Here is a 21,088-nt window from a genome sequence, read left to right as displayed (position 1 = left end):
CTGGTGTGGGCGGGTTACCATTGTAGGGGATTATGGCTGTAGCTGCTAAGTCGAATCACAAGATGGAGGTGACCAGGGGAGCCTCTGTTGGTAGATGGGGGTCCACAGGGGAGTGGTGGCTGGAGTTCCTGTGGGTAGGTAGCAACTCAGTATTCTGCATGGGAGCAGAGCAGCATCTGGGAGTTCTGCAGCAGTGCTGATGCAGTAATTCCGCTGAGGCTCTTGGGAGCCCTGTGTGGGCTTGTAGTCAGGAGTTGCATGACAGGAGTCAGGAGTCTTGCTCTAACGCTGAGGCCCAGAGCCCTGAGTAGGGGCACAGCCATGGTGATTTATGCATGAGAGCAGCTGTGTAGGGGTCCTCTCTCACTCTCAGAGAAACAGTATTCCCACTAGTTGAGACCAAGTCACAGAGATACACAGAATTCTGCCTCCCTCTGGCCACCATCTTGGATTCCTCCTTCTGTTCCTTTTGATGTTGCTCCCCCCATTAATAGACCCCTGTGGTTATATTTTTAAGGTATCTCTGGAAAATCTACAATAATCTCCCCATATCAAGACCCTTAATTTAATCATATATGCCCCCTTTTTTTTAACCAAATAAGGTGACATTCAAAGGTCTTGGGATTAGAATATGTGGGGCCATAATTCGTTCTACCACCATGTCCTTAGCCACATGTGCATGGCTTTCTTATAATTTCTTCTTTAAGTAAGAGTTTAGATGGATGGTATAGCTCCAATTTCAAAGTCTTTTTTTTTCAGAATATTGTAGTTTATCTCTCTATCTTCTTTTAGACTATCAGTGTTAGAGATAGTGTCATTCTAAGGAAGAATTAAATTTTGTTGTTACTATAATTATCTTTGGTGAACAATAGTCTTCAAATTCTTCTAGTGGTGTGCTATGGTCATCTTGTGCCCCAGGAAGGAACTTGAGTGCAAAAACATATTCTCCAGTATTAATGTCCCACCCTCAGCTTAAGTCCCTGCTCACCTCTACCAGAGGGGTCTTCTCCTATGCTCTTGCCTCCCCTTAGTGGAAACCTCCTGTTACTTGTTATTTCCATGTGCTATGCTCACAGTAAAGGGCAAGTGGGATCCAGAAGAAGGTTCTTTGTTGTTTTAAGCCCATCTCAGCTTGCAAAGGTCCTGTGTACCTGGCCTAGGGGTGGTACTTTCTTGGCATTTGGTACCGTCCTCTTTGTGACAAGCCTAATTCTGCCTTGTATCTGTGATTGGTCTTAAGTAGTGGGCTCCCACCTCTTCTTCAGGGGTTGATGATGCTCGTTAAGTATAAGCATAGGATATTAGATCCCCAATGAATTCCTGCCTCTCTTCCTATGTAAACAAATTTTCTTCTACTTTTCCTCTAATTATAATGGCCATCTAAACTTGCATATGCCCTGGAAATAAAAGGCTTTTCTCCTGCCTGCCGAAGTCTTAAGGCTATTATTTGTTAAAAAGGGAAAAACTAAGGAAGGAGCAGGGTTTCACATACATCTCTTCTCTCTCTCTCTCTCTCTCTCTCTCTCTCTCTTTTTCTTTCTCTCTCTCTCTTTCACACACACACACACACACACACACACAGGACAAGCCATAAGTTTCAGCTAGTTTATTTTATAATTGCTTAATAATTTCCACAATGTGGATAAGTTCTTTCCATCCTGCATAAAGTCATGTTGAGAAAAATAAGAACCTTTAAATTATTAAAGCAGGTTCCCCTATAAAATAAGGTACAAGTAATTTTAGACCATAACGCCATGACACATTTCCTAATTATTTTCATTTTTATTTGTTTTAATTAATTATGTATGACAGTAGAATGCATTTATGCACTTTGATATATCATACATAGATGGGATGTTTTTCTGAGTGTACATGTTGCAGAATCATATTGATCATTCAATCATATATATATATATATAAATGATTATAATGTTTCATTCTACTATCTTTCCTATCCCTACATCCCCCCCATCACTTCCTTCTACTTAATCTAAGATAACGCTATTCCCTAGTGCCCCCCCTCCGCCTTATTGTGAATTAGCATCTGCATATTAGAGAAAACATTTGGCCTTTGGTTTTGTGGGATTGGCTTATTTCACTTAGCATGATATTCTCCAACTCCAACCATTTACTAGCAAATGCCATAATTTTACTCTTCTTTAAAGTTGAGTAATATTCCATTGAGCATATATACCACATTTTCTTTACCCATTCATCTATTGAGGGTCATCTAGGTTGGTTCCATAGTCTAGCTATTGTGAATTGAGCTTCTATAAACACTGATGTGGCTGTGTCACAATAATATGCTGATTTTAAGTCATTTGGGTATAAACCAAGAAGTGGGATAGCTGGGTCAAATGGTGGTTCCATTCCAAATTTTCTGAGGAATCTCCATACTGCTTTCCATAGTGGTTGCACTAATTTGCAGTCCCACCAGCAATGTATGAATGTACCTTTTTCCCCACATCCTCGCCAACATTTATTGTTGCCTATATTCTTGATGGTTGCCATTCTGACAGGATTGAGATGAAATCTTAGAGTAATTCCCATCTAATTATTTTAATTACAATGAAAATCAACTATGGCAAGAGCAGAGACAAAAGTCATAGGTGGATAGGTGTTCACTAAACACTTCCATTGGATTTACTAGTTTAACATACACTGTACTCACATTAAAAAATCATTTTCAAAAGCATTTCCATTATATTAGTAGAAACAAATTAATTTAGACACTTAGTAAAACATTAAATTATATGTGTGACCTTTAGCAAGACACTAAACCTGCCTGGACATCTAGTTTCCCAGGTCCCCATGTATAAATTATGAGGGCTACTTAAATCATAACTCAAGCTCTCTTCCAGTGGTATTACTTGGGTTAAAGACAGCCACTGGAATAAAAGGTCAATTTACAGCTTGGTAGGTTGTTGGGGGCAGGAGCTTTTTCTCTTCTCTGTAAATTAAAATGGCTAAACTTAAGTCAAGATCTCCCATTTCCTTCTCAAAAATTCCATAATTTTATATACTTCCCACTGCATGCATCTATATTTTCTTCTAGGATTACAGGTTTCCTCTAAGGAATGTGGATTTTGGATACAGAAGTAACTATTAGAGACTATTTACACTGCAGAGATGAGAGAGAATATAAAAACATTGCTTAATTTCCCTCCTCTGCCTTCTCCCTCCCCAGCCCTGAACTCCCATTTCTTAGCTCCATTCAAGTGAACTGGGACAAATTGCTACCTAGATGTAGCAATTTCACTTCCAACTAGATGTTCCAACAAAGTGGCTGGGGTAGTGACCTCCGCTTATGCTCCTGAGGTCCCATGAGTCTACAGTAAATAAATAATGATGATATTTATAGATTTCAAAACAGATCCAAAGGACATAAAACTACACAGCTTTCAAATTATTTCAAGAATAAATTCCGGGTGAACGGATTTTCAGGTCGAGTTAGAATTAGTTAAGGAGAAAGATGTGCTTGGCTTTGAGGTTTAAAGCATGAAGAGGTACAGGATTGGTCCAAACTGAAATTGCTTCAGCACAGCCTTAAAATATGCTAGATAGAATCAGTTAGAAGGACTCCACACAAGGACAGGAGGTCTAAATTAGGGCACAGAGGGCTTAAGAAGCAGTTACTCAGAAATCACTTTTTAAGATTTTTGAAAATTACGTAAGTATTCAAGTCTTGTAAGGTTCTGAGTTTCTATCTTCTCCTGATTTTATTAGTATTATAAATATTTTGTGAGATATATAGAGAGTGTTTTAACCCTTTGCCCATAATATATTTTGTGAATATGATCCTAAAGTTATTTTTTACCTTTGAGTTTCAATATTTTTGATTCATAAAATCATAATTTTTCTCCTCAACTTATAAGTGTTTCCTACCTTGATCTATGGACTTCAGTGTTATATTTAGATAATCTTCCCCACTTCTGTAAAATTACACATTTTTAACTTTATCATATCGTAACACATTTATAAATTTTTATGCCTCTAAAACTCAAAGCACTTTATATTAATTATGGTATATGATGTTAGGGGAAGGTCAACAAATAATGTAATTTCATTTATTGAACAAATAATCCTGATCCTTTCCTCATTAGTTTGAAATGTCATCTAAATAATGTACCCTCATGTCCCCAGATCTGTCCTCCTGTACCACTGCCTGCTATAAAGCAGGTGATTATAAAATCATTCTGCTCCATTATGTAGGAAGTTCCCTGGCAACAATTTCCTTTACCCATTATTTTCCAACAAGTTTATTTGTACTTCTTATATGCATACTATTTCAAATAATCCTTAGGATATTTTGATACATATTTTTAAAATCTATCCAGGTGTGAGATACATAGTTTAAATCAGTTGTGTTTTAGTTTTCATTTGAGAAAGCAAAAATTTAAAAAGTAAAATGGAAACGAGTTTCTTTTTGCAAATCTGAAAGCCTTTAGTGGGCTTGTTCACTTGTTCATGAGTTAATCTATTTATATAATAGTTCCAGTCTGAAGTATTTGCCAATTTGGATTCAAATGACCTTAAATGTTTATATCCAAACTTAACTATTTACCATTTCCTGATAATCAAAATGTCTAATAATGTGTTGTTGATAGATGATTTAATGTAATTGCTTTTGCAAAGCAATTATGTCACCAGTGTTCTTATTTACATGAAATTATATGCCTCTAGTCACTTCATTCTCTTGTGTTCTTTGATGTTTCCACAAGGGCAGCATTCTCAATTCTGATGGAATGAGGTAGTCATTGTACCAATTCGACAGGTACAAATAATGTCTTTATAGAGAAATATGCCCTATCTGATGCCTTATCTTTTCCTTTGTATTAAACCCCTACCTGTAGTAAAAACCTATTGCTAGTTGTTTAGTATGAAAGAATGTATCACACCACTTTTCTTCCTAGAAAGTAGACAGGGATAAGAAGTAACAGGAAAATAGAGGAACAAAACTCTAAATTCATTTACTTCATAATTTTGCCTGGTGTTAACCTGGTTAATTTGGGCTTAAACCTCACTATTACTCTTATCAACTTTGCAAAAAAATAAATTTTAATTAGAGTGTACATTTTTAGCCTTCACTATTCTATAATTAGATATTTTCTTTCTAGATTTTGATGGGAATTTAAAACTTTTACACTTCCCTGGAGCAAGTGTCGTGAGTGAATTATAATAAGCTAAAATCTAGGTGTTCTCCTGTCTTTTAAAATGGAATAATTTTACTTCTTTTCCTTTGCAGTTTCTTCTCTGTGGCATATGTGGGATATTGTGCGCCAAAAAAAAATCAGGACTCGTCGTAAGTTATTTCCTTGTTTGTACTATGCATTGAAGTGTTTAAAATATAAGAATTCAAAACCAGAAAAGATGATTAGCCAACTTCCATGTACTAAATGTTACTAGCTAGGATAAAAATGAGACTGACAAATCTGACAAATATATCCTGTGACTTTCTTGTTTCAAAGAAAATCATCCAGAGTAGTAGAGACAATGACAAAACACCAGCACAAAAAAAGCTTTGATATGCTCTCCTAATACATAAATATGCAAGCATTAATGTCTGCTAGGGATGACAGCCTCCAGTTTTACACTTAGAGACTCCTGGGCAATCACCTGAAACCTTCCATGAGCTAAAAACAATAAAGCTTGAGTCTTTGGGAAATCTAACTGGTTGAATATGGATCTGGGCCTAAGAATTACTGGCTTTATGAAACTAATTTTACAAAGCAGCAAGACAGCTGTGTTGTTATGGTTACAGACAATTCTTAAAGATTTATTTTATTTTATTACTATAAATGCACATGTAAGTGTTTTCAGATGTTTAATGGTTCTATCTTAGGTTCAGGGGTAGGGAACATGCTCCTGGTTGACTCTGACATTGGGCTGGAGGAGAACACCACATGCTGAAATGTGAATCCTCCTCTTGCCTTCCATGTCATTTTATGAAAGTTTGAAGAGAAAGAAAAAGCATGTCTTATTTTATTGAATACAAAAGGAAAAATAATAAACCTTTGCCAAATGGCAAAATCAATGCTGCACAACAACTCTAGGAAGTGGCCTTTGAGCCTGAAGTTCTACAAGGAGAGGCCAGGTATCTGAGCAGGACCAGAAATGTGTAGAATTGCAGCTATCTTCATTTTGCCCCTTATTCTAATTGTGCCTTTCTCTGTGATAACTTCCATTGTGACAAAAACGATTACATACTCACTGCTGTAGATATGTGAGCTGTAATATTTGAAAATTATATAAAGGGGAAAAAGAAATCTTTGGGAGGAAAAAAGTGTTTTCTTGGGTACATGGAATTGGCACCTATGATTCTCCCATCATTCTTTAGACATGGCCTTCATTCTTCTACACCTTTCCTCTACCAAGGCTCTCTATGGCTGTGTAAGAACAACTTATTGGGAGAAAAAAGCAAGGAAGGACAGAAAGGAAATACGGATGGAGGGAGGAAGGGAGGAAGAACTTTTTAAAAAGACACTATGTCTGTTTTCTGTCTTTCTAAGTCTCTTATAAAGTAAAGTATAAAAGAAAAAAATCATAAGATCTGAACATTTTTTTCATTGTGCTTGACCCACTCATGGCTGGGCCTTCTGTTGGCACCTAGATGCACTTAGCTAAGATGGCATGTTATCCTGGAAGCTTCCAACAACCCTCACTGGCTAAACTCTAACCTCCCCTTTTTCCTATGCCTAGGGCAACAATTCATCTTTTCCTCTTAATATTTATCACACCACCTTGAGGAATTGAGTCTTCTCTTTCACGAGATCTCAAGGAGAATAATTATGAGCTATTCTTGGTAGTGCCAGCTGCCTCACTTGGGATCTCACAGGTGCTAGGTACTCCTCAATGCTGCTAAACTTAACTACCTGTGGAAAGCAAATAATACCTGTTCATGTGAAACTAAATGCTAAAGTAAGTTATAAAGCTGCTTGCTCTGGAGAATTATAGCAAAGGAGGGGGTCAATAAATCCAGGAAGGCATTCTGAAAAGTTAAGACTTGATTTGTGCCTTTCATTGAGGAACACAAGGAATAAGCAAAAACATTTCCAGGAAACTAAAAATATCCTTGAGATGTAAATGAGCAAGCTCCATTAATGGAAAATCTGGGCTGGGGTGTAGATCAGTGCTGGACTTGGAGCTTGAGAGGTTGGGTTCCATCCCTAGCCCAGTGGGCGTGGGGGTAGAGTGATTGAATACTACGTTCCAGAGAAGAATGGAAATAAGTTTGGATAATTAAATTAGTATCATATTATCAAATACCAGGAAAGCCCACAGGATAATTTATACCAGATGCAAAAACAAAGTAAAATTATTAAATTTCTTGAAATAGTAAATTAAGTTTCTTACACATTCAGAAAACATTGCTACAGAAGGCATTGCACTTCATCTTCTGGGATGCTATTTAGATATGAGTAGAGACCCAGATCAAACCAATAATAAGTTTGAAAGCTAAGCCATAATCAAACAGTATTTTTGGAACACCTATTATTTATATTTCATTGTAGTGCCACCAGAGTAAACAAAAGATTTGTAAGGTAGAGGGGCCAGTTCATGGAAATTCCTTAATCTACCTGTTGAGGAAAAAGATACACAAGCAATAAAAGACTTACTGAAAGTAAAAAGGATTTAACTACATTCCCTAAGTTCATATACATAGGAGGCACAAATATTTGAAGTTAAGTGGAAGTAATGAAAATTCAATAGATATTTTGACACTTTGAGAGGACTGACATAGTGAAACTGGATTTAAGCTAGAAAATCTAAGTACCTAAATTTGAGTTTATTCTAATCACCATTCATTTTTCCAAAATGTGCATTAGTATGTCTTTCAATGAACTGCTGGCAAGGCTAATTGAGATGACATCTATTGCTATTCCTAGCATAGTGGCCCACAATAGGTATTAAATAAATGTTGTTTAAATCTGTATCTAGCTGAAAGACAATGCTTACTTCAGAATTCTCATCAGATATATCCTTGATTTCTATTTCTGAGACACTGTGGTGTACTTCCTCTCCAATAAGTCAGACCAAGTAGAATCCCTACTGAAAGGCTGCCCTCTATTAGTACCTTCCAAAGTCAGCCATCCTGGACGTGCAACAGCCTGTGTTCCAGGCAGTTTTGTGTCTTCAAGTTTAACCCCTCTTTCTTTTCCTTGTTAGATGATCCTCTTCTCAGCCTGCTGTATCTGTGGGCTCATTGGGGGCATCCTGAATTTTCAGTTCCTTCGGGCAGTCACAAAGAAGACCTCTTCCCTGTATCCTCTGCATCTTGCCTCCATGTCCCTGGCGTGCATTGGGATTGGGGGCTGCACCCTGTCTTCCTGGCTCACTTGCCGACTAGCCAGCTATGAGCAGAGAAGGATGTTCTCAGAAAGGGAGCATTCCCTGCATCACTCTCATGAAATGGCTGAGAAAGTGAGTTTTGTACCTTTGCCTCCTACTGCTGTCATGTGATGAAGACTGCAGTCTGCTCTGGGTGAATCAACTTGCAACCCTAGATGACAATATGAGGGGTCATATTTTATAAGTTTGGCCCTATTGGATTAAGTATGGGAATTTTAAAATTATTTTCTCTCTGCAATTTATGGTTACACCTATTTTCAACATAATTTTGTAGCCTGTGTATTCAAAACACATTTCCTAAAATAGCACTTCATAAAATATTGAATACCTTATAAATATGAATTTTTATGTATTATACTGAGGAAAAACACTTAAACTCAAAACAGTCTCCATTCAATAGTGCCAGTTTTAGAAATCGCATGAATTCCCTTTTCTATCTAGCTCATCCCTTGTTCTTGTAAGTAGATGCATTTGATTATGTAAATTAGATCATCAAGCATAAAGGGGCTTTTTAAGAAGGCGACAAAATGCTTCATCTATCAGTGCATATTTTACAATCCATATAAAACTTCATTTAATTCTCATCTTAATTTGATGCATATTTGGATAGCTTTGCCTGTATTTTAAACAATGGTCCTTGCACAATTGTTTCATGAAACCTATTCAAACAGAAAGTTATATTAATTGCATAAAAGAAGAATTAATATAGAGAGCTGTCTGTGTTTCTGCTACATTTTGCACACATTTCTTAATTCAGTTCCTGCTACTGGATCTATTAAGATAAACATCTGTAAAATAAACTCACTAAGATAATGGCCAAATCATATTTTGCTTTGTGTCATGGAAATGAAATTGTACAACCACAGAAAAAAAGAAATAGTGGCAAGAGTTACTGCATTTTTCTTAATAATGTTCCCTTGAAGTTAAATATTTATTTTACAGTTGATATGTTTTCATTTTGTATATGATCCATACAAACAGAAAGAAGATGCTCTTAAATTGTCCCAAGAAAGCAATTTTAGACAGATTTCTGCATATCCTTCAAAAAATAATTAATAGTATAAGTAGCAGGACCGATAATTTAAAGAAATATTCGGTCATTAAAAATAGATCATTATATACTTGGATAGTGAATTTTTGTGCTCTATTTCTATTCTAGTGTGCTTTCACCTTTTTTGTATGTTTGTGCAATATTTATTGTATAATTGTTATATTTACATTAGAGATTGAGGGCTATTGAAATAACCGACTTGCCCAGCTGCCCGGTGGTGCCCCCGACACCAGAGTTACCTACAAGGTACGCTGATTTCCAGGGAGTTGCCATGTTGTAACGTTGCTGCAGGAAGCACTGCTTCTTTCAGGAAGCCATGATGTCAGCAGATCAGTTTGGACTGATGCTGTAATGTTGTTCCTCAAAGTATCACTTTCATAAGGGCTGCTTCGAGGAGTTGACATAAACCTACATGGCAGTGTCTTGCAGCTTGAAAGTTGGTTGAATATTTAAAATATTCAGCCTGCCTTTAAGCATCCAAACACGTTTCTGCTTGGATGATTCATAATTCCTTTTATTCTCTGCTACATCATGATTCTGACTCAATATCATCATTCACAGACCAGTTTTGCTTTCAATAATAGATGAGTCTACAAACTGTATCTCCAGCTTGCCAAAATTGCATGAACGGAGAGCCAAAGTTTGACACTAATATAGCACAAATTCTGAAAAAAAGGTTTTCTGGCAAAATTATCCAATACAACATTTTTCCAATTTATTTTCCGTATTTCCAATTGCTGAAAATAAAGTTCTTGATTTATTTTAACAGTATAATTGGAAATACAGAAAATTATATAGTGACCCATTTGCAGAAAGTATGTCCATTTGCAAATATCCACATTTGGCCCTACCCAAATTTCTAATAGAAACATCTTGTTTAACTGGACATTCCTATTTGCAAATAAGTTGATAAGACTCATCCATTTCAAAACTAATTTTTACTGTTATTTCCTATGAATAATTTAACTGTGTCCTTATGGGGTGAATTTAATTAAAACAATTATCTTATTTCATAAAATTTTTAGAAACAACTTTCTTTAAATTTGCAATAAAAGACTGATACTTTAGTTTTTATTATTTTAAAGCAGTTTTATTAATGCAAATACTTTTCTGAAAAGGAAAGACAAATAAGATTCTTATTTCTATAAATCCATTAATAAAATTCTTCTACTTCTGGCAGGATGAATAAGAAAAAATTTTTGAATAAATTTTGTTGACTATCATTTTGGGGCATGCTTTCTATTAATCTTTCCATTAATAGTGAATTATTAAATGAAGCCTCAAATCAGATTAATACTAGTACAACAACATGAGTATATTTTCAGACAACTTTCACAATGTGAATCTCTAGCAGATTCTCCAAAGAAATCAAGCACTTTCTCAAAACAGAAACTAGATAGAAATTAGATAATTGAGAAAATAATTTCACTTGAAGGTCTTTTTTATTCCTGCTCTTTTGCAAATAGGCTTGTTTGAATATGGATGTCATCAATCTATTTTTAGATAATTTTGCTGATATATTATTTATAATATGGTGCACTAACCATAATAAAAGTAAGTGGGCCTCACATTTCATCATCTTTTCTTTTGTAAGGAAAGGCTTAATATTTAATAAGATATATGAATTCAAAACAACTACATTTTTTCTTAAATTAATAAATTCTATAATTACAAATGGAACTTTTTGTGTGATTCTTTACATCTATATTTTCATTGCCTAACTTCTTAGTAATTGGGCCCTTAAAGACATGTTCAGTAATTTCATTGTTCTGCTTTTTGCTGTAAAAGGTGACAGTATCATTTTAAAAAAAATCTTTCCTCCTATAATTTTTGTAGTGATCCATAGTTACGAGTGAATGACTGCTTTGTGGGCCTTTTCGGTTTGTAGTCAAAAGGCTGCATTTTTCTATAGAATGAAGGTAATCCAGGCAGTGTGCTAGTATAACAAAGCAGCCTGTGGGAAAACTTGGGCCCTTGATCATTTTCTTTCTAGGTGAAGTCCTTCCAAAATAAAGTTGAGGGAAAACAAGGAAAGTAGGGAGAGTGAACTGATTTTGTGGGTAGAAGACTTTGGTCTACAAGACTGTCCCTTTAGCATTTTTATGTGCTCCAAAATCCCATAAAATTTTATTTCCTCAAATGGAACAACAATATCAATTCTTGTCCTTCCCCCCAAAAGTTTTTCAATGGCTTGAAATTTCTGTTTTCTACCCTGTTAACCAGATCAATGTCTTACTCTGTAAGTGAATTTTAATTAATTCATGTTATTTTCCTAACAGGAAGTGACAGACAACATGAGCAATGGAGGACCACCACTGATATTTAATGGAAGAGTATAATCAATGTTTTTAGGATGTTCATGAGGCAAGGAGATATCAAGGGACTAGGAGATAAGATTAAAACCGTTCTTGCATTTGCTTTTCTTTCTCCTGAGCATCCACTAAAATTATTCTTCATCAATTTTGTCTCACTTACTCTACAGCCTTTTTTATGCAGTGAAAACCTTTCTAGAAATGCTCAAGTTTGGTCATTTCAACAAACTTTACAGATTGTTTTGAAGAAGAATTTTCAGGAGAAATAAATAAATAAAACAGAAATAAAATTCATATTCTACACAAACATTTGACTAGCATGAGTATTAGATTTGTAATTACATGTTTCATATTGAGCAATTAAAAAGTGCAAATAACAAAAAATAACAATAACTTATTGATGTCTTTGTTTTGAAAGACCATGGCTTCAAGAATGCCACAAATCAAAACCTCAGCAATGCCTTGTTACAAAAACATTGTAATTCTTTTCGATTTGTGAATGAACTATGTTTCATAATTTATTTGTAAATTATAAAAACCCAAAAACATAAAGAAGAGAATTTTTTAGAAAGACAATATTAATCTGTATGATATTTTTGCATTTTTGCACAAGACTGAAAAGTTGTAAGTGAATACCATCTAAGAAAAATAAATGTTTTGATCATACTGTGCAGATTAATCTACATGTTCACAAATGAGTTAATAAAGTATGTGTGTGTATATACTGTAAATACAGAACATATATACAGCATATATTTATAGCTACATGAATGTAAATAGATAGTAGAAAAGAAATTGTGATGCTGTGGGGTATTTCAACAGAAATGGCAAGGCAATTGCTCAAGGTTTTTCTATGCCCACAAAAATCACAAATTTAATTTCTACTAAAATTTTCCATTTTTATTCTTCATCTGTTATATATACATATCTTTGTGACTGATATTGATGGAGCTGAGTGATCTAAATAGAGTATTATAAAGATAGATTACTTAGTTTTTTGGCTATTTTACTATGATTATAGTATTTATGTAATAATAATCATGGAGATTGATTTATAAATATAACTTTGAATCATATACTTCCATATTATAAATAAAGACATTCTGACTTATGATTATTTTGTGATAGATTTTAGACACACTCCAGCCCAATTAAATTATACCAAAAACAGATGATGTACCCTATCCCAATCTTCCCTTTAAAAACAAAATCATAATTAGCTTTGCTATACTTCATTAAGGTGTTTGCTTTTTCATTTATTTGTTTGTTTGTTCGTTCGTTTGTTTGTTTGTTTTGCAGTACTGGGGACGGAACCCAGGGTTTCATGTGTACCAAACAAATGTTCTACCACTGACCTACACGCCCGGCCCTTTTCTCTTTTCCTTTACAATTAACATGAAATAATATGGACAGACCATGTTTGGGAAGGCATATATCCAAAGGCACTGAAATAGTTATTGTAGAAGGAAATAAAAATATGAATGACATTCATATAGCTACATTCAATACTCTCTTCCATAATGGAATGGTAAAATAGCAACCAATATTGTATATGGACAAGAAAACATCATGGTCTTTGAGAATATAACCTCTGACAGAAAATGAAGAAATCTAATGTTTTTAAATAATAACACACTGTATTGTAGCTTTTTATTACTTCCCAACATGAGTCAATTTTCAAGTCATTTTTTATGAGTTACTTACTAAATCATAGGTAAAATCAAAACCTTTACTATCCATTATGAGAACATGCCATAATTTATAAGGAAGATATGGGTTTTAATTGTGCTAAAAAAACAATAATTTTAATTGATAGAAACCTGAAGGCTTTTAGTTTTATAGCAACATGATTATCACTTAACTTGTTTAAATTAGTTCCTTTAAAAATTCTGATTATCAATTCAACAGTAATAACTGGACTCTTGTTCAATATAGTTTATAAAGTTTCCCAACTCATTCAGGTAATCTCAATATCTAGTAGATCATACACATCATCCATAAATGCAACCTCAAATAGTGAACCAACATCATCACAGTTCATTTGATGCCACAAACAGTCATGATTTTGTCACTGAAAATCTAAACCATAAAATGCAGAAATTTTGTGTGTATGCAGTTCTACTGAATTTATGCAAAGATATAGTTTTGTACTGAAAGAAATAAACCACCAACTGTAATTTTGGTGGCATTTCTCTGTAGACACATTTGTACAATACAGAATTATAATACATAAGTAAGATATTTTAACACCTTTAAACTATTTCATAAAACCACACATTAAAAGACAAAAGTAGCATACCACTGCTTTGACATAGTTAAAAAATTGCAGTCATCACAATTATCCAAATAGTACAGTGTTATGTTTAACCAAGTATAGCTATATCTTTAAATACAATTATTTCAACCCAATGTTTTCAAGGCTCATTGTAGAGTATTTACTATGGATGTATAATGATTCCTAGGATAAGTGGGGAAGGTTAAAAAGACATTGTTCAAATAATTGAAGACTTAGTGTTGACAATACACTGACTATGAACTAGTTTTTTAAGTGAATATAGTTTTAGTATGAGCCCATTCTTGGGGGAAAGTAATGTGATCCTAAATTAGAAAAAATATGTAAAAATGGGGTGAAGCTGTGGTTTGGAGACAAACTACAAGCTGGTGGAGTTATTATTAGCCTAAAAGAATAAAAGTGGACTCTCTTTAGAAATTTTAAAACATATTTGTATGCATATATGTGTGTGGATGTATGTGTGTGTGTGCTCACACACAATGGTTTTGAAGTGGAAAGTGGTATAATGATTCCACTGATATGTATATGTAATAAAATGGTGTTCTTTGAAACATTGTATGGTTTCAGCTTTGTTTTCATTATAATACAAAAAAAAATAGTTACCCCCAAAGCCAAATAAATAAATGTGTTATTCTGATTGGCAAGGTAAACACTGTTGTGAATAAGGAGAAAGAAACAGCCACAGTGGATATGGAATTTTAAAAGTACACTGCTTAATATAGGAAAAACTAGAATGCATTCAAATGAAGAGAGAGAGAGAGGGTTGAGGACACAAAATACAATGATTATAAGAAAATAAAATCCCTGGGGAAGCAGGGGACATGAGATACAGATCATAGAGGACAGAACTAATTATGGTAGAACTAAGATTGCAAATCTCACAAGTAAAACAACAACATTTAGAGAATTCTGATGTTCTGCTTATGTTTTTCAAATTGGGTGCCAATGACTTATTGTGGAGACTTTTTTATGCTTTTCAGGCTATTTTCCATTTCTGGTCCCTACTCATTAAATGCTAGAAGTACATACCCAGTCACCTTAGCAACCAAAGATGCCCTAACAAATTTTCATCTGTTTGTATGGTAGGGAAGTATTGCCCAATTTAGAACCACTGAAGAAAACCATTGAACATGATTCAGGGCAGCCACTTTTAATGCTACCCAAAAGTGTAGACCTGAATTGCTCAAGGTCATAAACTTACAGTCCAAAACTGTTATGATGTAGATCTTAAATATCCCTCAAATCTTCATGTGGTGAAGACTTGGTCCCAACCTGATAGTGCTGTAGTAGGTAGTAGAAGCTTTTAGAAGAGGGGCCTAGTGAAAAGAAGTTGGGTCATTGGGGACATACTCTTGGTGGAGATATTGGGAACCCAGCCCATTCGTCTCTCTGCTTCCTGGCTTCCATGATGTGATAGCCTCATCTATCACACACTCCTCACCATGATGTTCTGCCTCATCACAGGCCCAGAACAACAGAGCCAGCTGACCATGGACTGAAAATTGAAACTGTGAGTCAAAATAAAGTTTTCCTTATATTTTTCAAGTATTTTGTCAGAGTAACAGGAACAGACTAACATAAAAAATAGGTACCAAGAAGTAGGATCATTGCTTTGATTATACCTGATGATGGTAATGAGAACCTTCAGAATTAGTTTGTGGGAGGAGTTTGAAAAAGTGTGGATAAGAGGGTTAATAAAATCCTAAAATAATAAAAGTGGAGGTTAACAAGAGATTTTGGTAGGGGGCTCAGAAGACCAGAATATTAATAGGAATACAGAGAGTAAAGTTGCAGGTGGAAATGAGATCTATTTTGGGAACTGTAATGAAGGCCATTCATGTTGCATTCTGGCAAACTGTCTACATTTTGTCCATTCTCTGAGACTTTGTATGAAGCTGAGTTTAAAGGTAACAGGATAATTAACGTGGTGAAGGAAATTTTAAGGCAGCACAGCATTCACAAAATGTCATGGCTATTGCTTGTTGTTTTCAGCTAGATTTACTGTGAGAATAAGGAGCAAAAAGCAGAGCAGAAAAAATTTTAAAACCTGCTGTTTGGTCAGAAAAGAAGCATGTTTGAAGTTGCAGCCAAGTGGGTACATGCAGTTGCTGAAAAGTTGGTGCCATTATAAGGAAACCAAGTATTTTGCACAAGAAAAATAGGCAAGATACCTTCAGGGCATTCCAAGAGTCAGCAAGGCTCAAAGGATGTAGTGCTGGCACAGGGCCTAATAGGGAATTGTTTCCCCAGGATTCACCTCACCCCATTCCAGGTACTCAGAGACCACTACAACCTCGGTTTTACTGGGCCTAGCTGCTCCTCAAGCCAGTGGAAGACCTTGGCATTGTTCTCCTGGTGCTGGTTTTGTATGCACAAAGAATGCAAAAGGTGTAGAGTCATAAAGGCTTCCACCAAGATTTCAAAGGACTGGGAAGCCAGGCAGTATGTGGCAGGGTTAAAATTTTGCAAGCAGTCCCTGAGAGAGTGAGAATACAGCTGAAGCTGCATGGACAAAGCTAGAGAAGCTGGAGATGCCAAAGATGTGAAACATCTACCAAGGGAAATGAGAGGCAGTTAGGGTTAGAGCAGACCCATCCCGAAAAAGAGGCCATGTGTACTGCAACTGGCAAGGTCACAGAGGTTGTTTTGCCCAAGCCTTTTGGAAGTCACATCACACCACTGTATGGCAGACATGAAGAATTAATGTCGGCCTTCAAGGTTTTGGTCTTGCTTTGTTCCAATTCCTCCCTGCTATTTTCCTATTCTTTCCTTTGGGAATAGGAATTATTACCTCATGCCTACATCTTGGAAGTATGTCATTTGTGTTTTGATTTTTACAGGGGCTCACAGAAAAAGAGTTTTCACTGAGTCTCACAAGACTTTGGACTTGCATTTTTGAGCATTGCTGGAACATTTAATACTTTGGGGACTATTGACATGTACTGAATGCATTTTGCATTGTGAGATGGACATGAGACTCTGGGGGCCAGGGACAGAATGTTATGACTGGGATTTGAAATGTCTCCATAATGCTTATGTATTGAAGATTTGGCCTCTAGCTGATGGTGCTATTAAAGGTGGTGGAACCCTTAGGAGGTGGGACTTAGTGGAAGGAAGTTCTGTTTTGAGTGTGTGCCTTTGAAGGGGATATTGAGAACCCAGTCCCTTCCTCTTTCTCTCTTTGCTTCTCAGCAACCATCATATAAGTAGCCTTAGCCACCACACATTTCCTACTATGATGCTCTGCCTTGCCACAGGCCCAAAGCAATAGAGCCAGTTGACCATGCACTGAAATGTCTAAATCTGTGAGCCAAAATAAATCTATCCTTCCTATAAGTTGATTGCCTCAGGTATTTTGTTTCTAATGCATAAAGTCTCCCTGTATTATTCAATATGATAGACACTAGTCACCTGTGACTATTTAAAGTTAAATGAACCTTAATTAAAACAAAATTCCATATTCCATCTCCATCAAACTAATCATATTCCAAGAGCTGAAAAACCATGTATGGTTTTTTAGGTCCAGAATATTTCTATCAATAGAAATATTCTGTAATATTCTACAATAGAACAGAATATTTCTATCACCTCAGAAAGTCCTATTGGACAGTATAGGTCAAAAGCACATAAAGAACTACCTGCCTTTCTTTCAATCCTTGTGAATGTTCTTCTACAGTCGACCAATCATTAAAATAGGAAGTGTGACAAGAGTTTGTAAACACTCTATGGAACTTGAAAATATATGGACTAGAAATTCCACAGACTGTGCAAAACTAGTAAAAAGTAGAAAAAGTAGGTGATTGTAGTTTGCAGTAGAGTAGGTCAATACATAGTAATGTTGAGAAATGGTTTTAGAAATTTCATGTTAAAAAATCTGCTCACAGAAAGATTCCACTAAATCATCAAATATTCTGTGCTTGACAGGCAAAATGAAATGTTGGGTAACTTCTATTTTGGGAGAAATTTACTCCACATATTGCCATGTTTCAATGCACAAACCTGCATTTCCTGTGCTTGGGAAGGTGATAATAACAATATGCTGCCTTCTACTTTATTCTTTGATTTAGCTCAAAAAATGGCATGTTGTAAAACCTTATGTCCCAAACTACATTTTCAAAAATTATTTAGCAAACATGTTTCAGAAACTTAGAGGGAGCATCTTAAGTACCGTTTGGTTAGAACACTGTTTCCAAATAAAATTTTGAAACTTGGCATCACTTCACTCTTTTCTTCTTTAAGCCACTTTTTTTTCTGGAAACATATGTAATACTTCTTACTCAAAGTGTATGACAGCCAAGAAATTCAATTATTCTAAATCCATAAATCACAAGTTGTCAGTTACTCAGAGCAGAGGAAACCAATTCTGATGAGATGCCTAGTAAAACTATATGGAGGGAGATTTTTCTCCCTTTGCCAGGAAAACTATGTATTGAATACCAGAGTCTTTACTAGGAATGCGTAGTCCAAGAAATATATTGTTAAAATATCAAGCTATAGAGCTAAAGCTTTGTTTCAATGGTGTAACAGTTTAATGTTATCTATTATCAACTAATTATAAGGAAGACACTCCTTCATTTTAGGCAGATAGCTTTCATATATTTGGAATTCTTGAAGGTCTATGAACCATCTTTACTTTCCTTCACATCAGCTAAAATCTACTGATTTGGAAGGTTTTTCTTCATTAACAAACAAAGGCTATACTCCTTTAGCTGCAAAAATACATTACAGCCTTTCTCCAAAGCCAACATCTATTATGTTACTAAAAATTGCCAAGAAGGCTCTGGAACTTGGCTGAAACATCACAGAAAAATCTATAATCGTGTCAAAGCAGAATCATGTCCATTATTAACCATGAGGAATCAGGACTTAGGACCAAACCTTGCTATTTATCAGTCAGGGTACCAGTGTTTGCCTAATCATTAGGACAGTGGTTCTCAAACATTATTCCATAGCACCCTAAGGGAGAATTAAAAGGAAATCCCTTGGGTTTGCCAAGGTCACTGCCCAATAAAGAAAAGCTCTTCCACTGACAAACTTCCCCTCACCCTGGACCATTGATCAGTCAGAATAAGGAAACTGAAATCTTCTCTAAAACATGTACTCCAAGGCCCCTATTTAGATAGCTGCCTATATACCCACTGCCCTCATTCCTATCCCCAAAGTCTATTGAGATCCAGTCTTTCTGTCTTCAAAATATGTTCATATTTATTCTTAACTAAATCTGTAAGAAAATAAAACAAAGTTTCCGTCCTCTATAATAAAATGAAAATCCAGAGAAAGTGTCAAGTTTTCAAGTTACAGCATGAAGTACTAGTAATTTTTTTAAAAAATTTTTGTAGTTGTAGATGAACAGAATGCCTTGATTTTATTTGCTTGTTTTTATTTGCTTCCAAATCAGTATGATCAAACTCAGTGCCTTACATGTGTCACCGAACTACAGCCTGAGCCCTAGTAATTTTAATCTATTGCTATGTCAGCAAAAAAGATAGTCATACAGCAGGTGAAAGGAAATCATTCACCAAGTACACCTCAATATTTCCCCTTGAAAGGTGAGATTATGTCCGGCAATACTTCCAAATCTTCAGCCATTCACACAAGTCATGTAGCATATATATACTCTTAGGTCCATAAAACAAGCCACACAACTAACTAACTCTCTCTCTCTCTCTCTCTCTCTCTCCCTCTCCCTCTCCCTCTCCCTCTCTCTCCTTCATTTTATCTGCTCTTCTGACTTCATATTCAAATTCCTGCTTCATTTGATCTGCTCTTATGATTGCATATTGAAATTTCTGCTTCTGTAGTGCTGCCTTGATTTCAGTTTCTGTCCACTCCATTTGGACCTCATCTTCCTGTCTCCAATTGTCAAGCTTTACAGCTACCCCTTCACTTTAGGCACTCAAGATTGTTTAACAAATCTACCAACTCCTGAAACAGCCAGTGAATACCAACCTGGGTCATTGAGCCAGCACCAGCTCGTGACAGAAGCCATTTGGACAATATTCATGACCTGGCCATCAGGCATTTGTTTGACCTAGAAAAAGGAATTCAAAAGAAGGATCTCTGGCTGGGATTGTGGCTCAGTGGTAGAGTGTGTGCCTAGCATGGGCGGGACCCAGGTTCGATCCTCAGCACCACATAAAAACAAAGGCATTGTGTTGTGTCCATCTACACCTAAAGAATAAATATTAAAAAAATCTCAGTAAATTGAAAGAAAACATGAAATCTGTACTCCTTAGATATAAAGAAGTTGGAAAATCTGGAAGGTCATTAGAGATAGGCAGAGAACTATAAGTTAGAAATGAAAGACGATCATTTTTCCTCCTAGGCTCTGTAGATAATGGGATTAGACCTGTAAGCTATAGAGAAAACTGATTTTGTTTTAGGAAAAAATGCTTCCCTCATATGTCAGATATATTCATTTCTCTGGGTGTTTTTTCCGGCTTTGTAAAATCTCTAGTTTAGCCTCCTCAGAATATTACAACTGGTTTTATTCAAAGTGGAGCTAAGACTGTCCATATCACCCTTGTCAATATGGTATAAGACAGCAGGAATCACCAGAAAAAAATATCAAGAGAAAGTGAGAAACAAAGCGATGAATTGTTTTCATTTAGTCACTGGTCTACTTCACTCAGAAATACACCTATCAGTGCAGATCTTGAAGTTCCAAATATATTATTAGCAAATGGGCCCCTTAGGTAACACCTTCCCTTGTAAATTTTTGAAGGCCATTCTTCTGCTACTGGAAAAGTCCACTTTGCTAGTGGAGAAAGAAAGTATATTACTGTAATCATTTCCAAATTAGAAGTATTAATATGGTGGCCATAATGTTAGGTAGGAGATCAGGGATGCCAAGATGGTAGAGGCAGAGTATAAGAAAGATGCCACTAGAGGATAAAACAGGGAGACAAAGTCATGTTCGTGTTTATGATAAGTCCCATTATCATGACACCACTGAGGACTTATCACCATGACAACTTCACCACTGGTTCAGTATTTTTAAATGACTAATAGGGGTAAAGTGGGAAGTTTTCTAACTAGAATTCTCCTCCTCCTTCTCCTCCTCCTCCTCCTCCTCCTCCTCCT

The 21,088-nt window shown here is 35.7% G+C and overlaps 1 protein-coding gene across 4 annotated transcripts in view; it reads left to right on the top strand.

The window, feature by feature from the left end:
• Tmem196 (transmembrane protein 196) overlaps positions 1-14,545 on the top strand; it is a 65,541-nt gene extending 50,996 nt beyond the window's left edge. For 2 of the 4 annotated variants that reach the window (XM_048799688.1, XM_048799689.1), the window contains exons 2-5: positions 5,246-5,302; positions 8,167-8,421; positions 9,573-9,646; positions 11,680-14,545. In XM_048799688.1, the coding sequence (XP_048655645.1) occupies positions 5,246-5,302; positions 8,167-8,421; positions 9,573-9,646; positions 11,680-11,686 (393 nt within the window). In that variant the 3' untranslated portion in view covers positions 11,687-14,545. The remainder of the gene's footprint in view (positions 1-5,245; positions 5,303-8,166; positions 8,422-9,572; positions 9,647-11,679) is intronic. The other 2 variants (XM_015498162.2, XM_015498163.2) reach the window with 1 other exon arrangement.
• Positions 14,546-21,088: the final 6,543 nt, after the last annotated feature.

Source organism: Marmota marmota, unplaced genomic scaffold (assembly GCF_001458135.2).
Source record: "Marmota marmota marmota unplaced genomic scaffold, marMar, whole genome shotgun sequence".
Lineage (NCBI taxonomy): Eukaryota > Metazoa > Chordata > Mammalia > Rodentia > Sciuridae > Marmota > Marmota marmota.
Note: the sequence above shows the minus strand (reverse complement) of the source record. Positions and strands in the feature narration are given on the sequence as shown.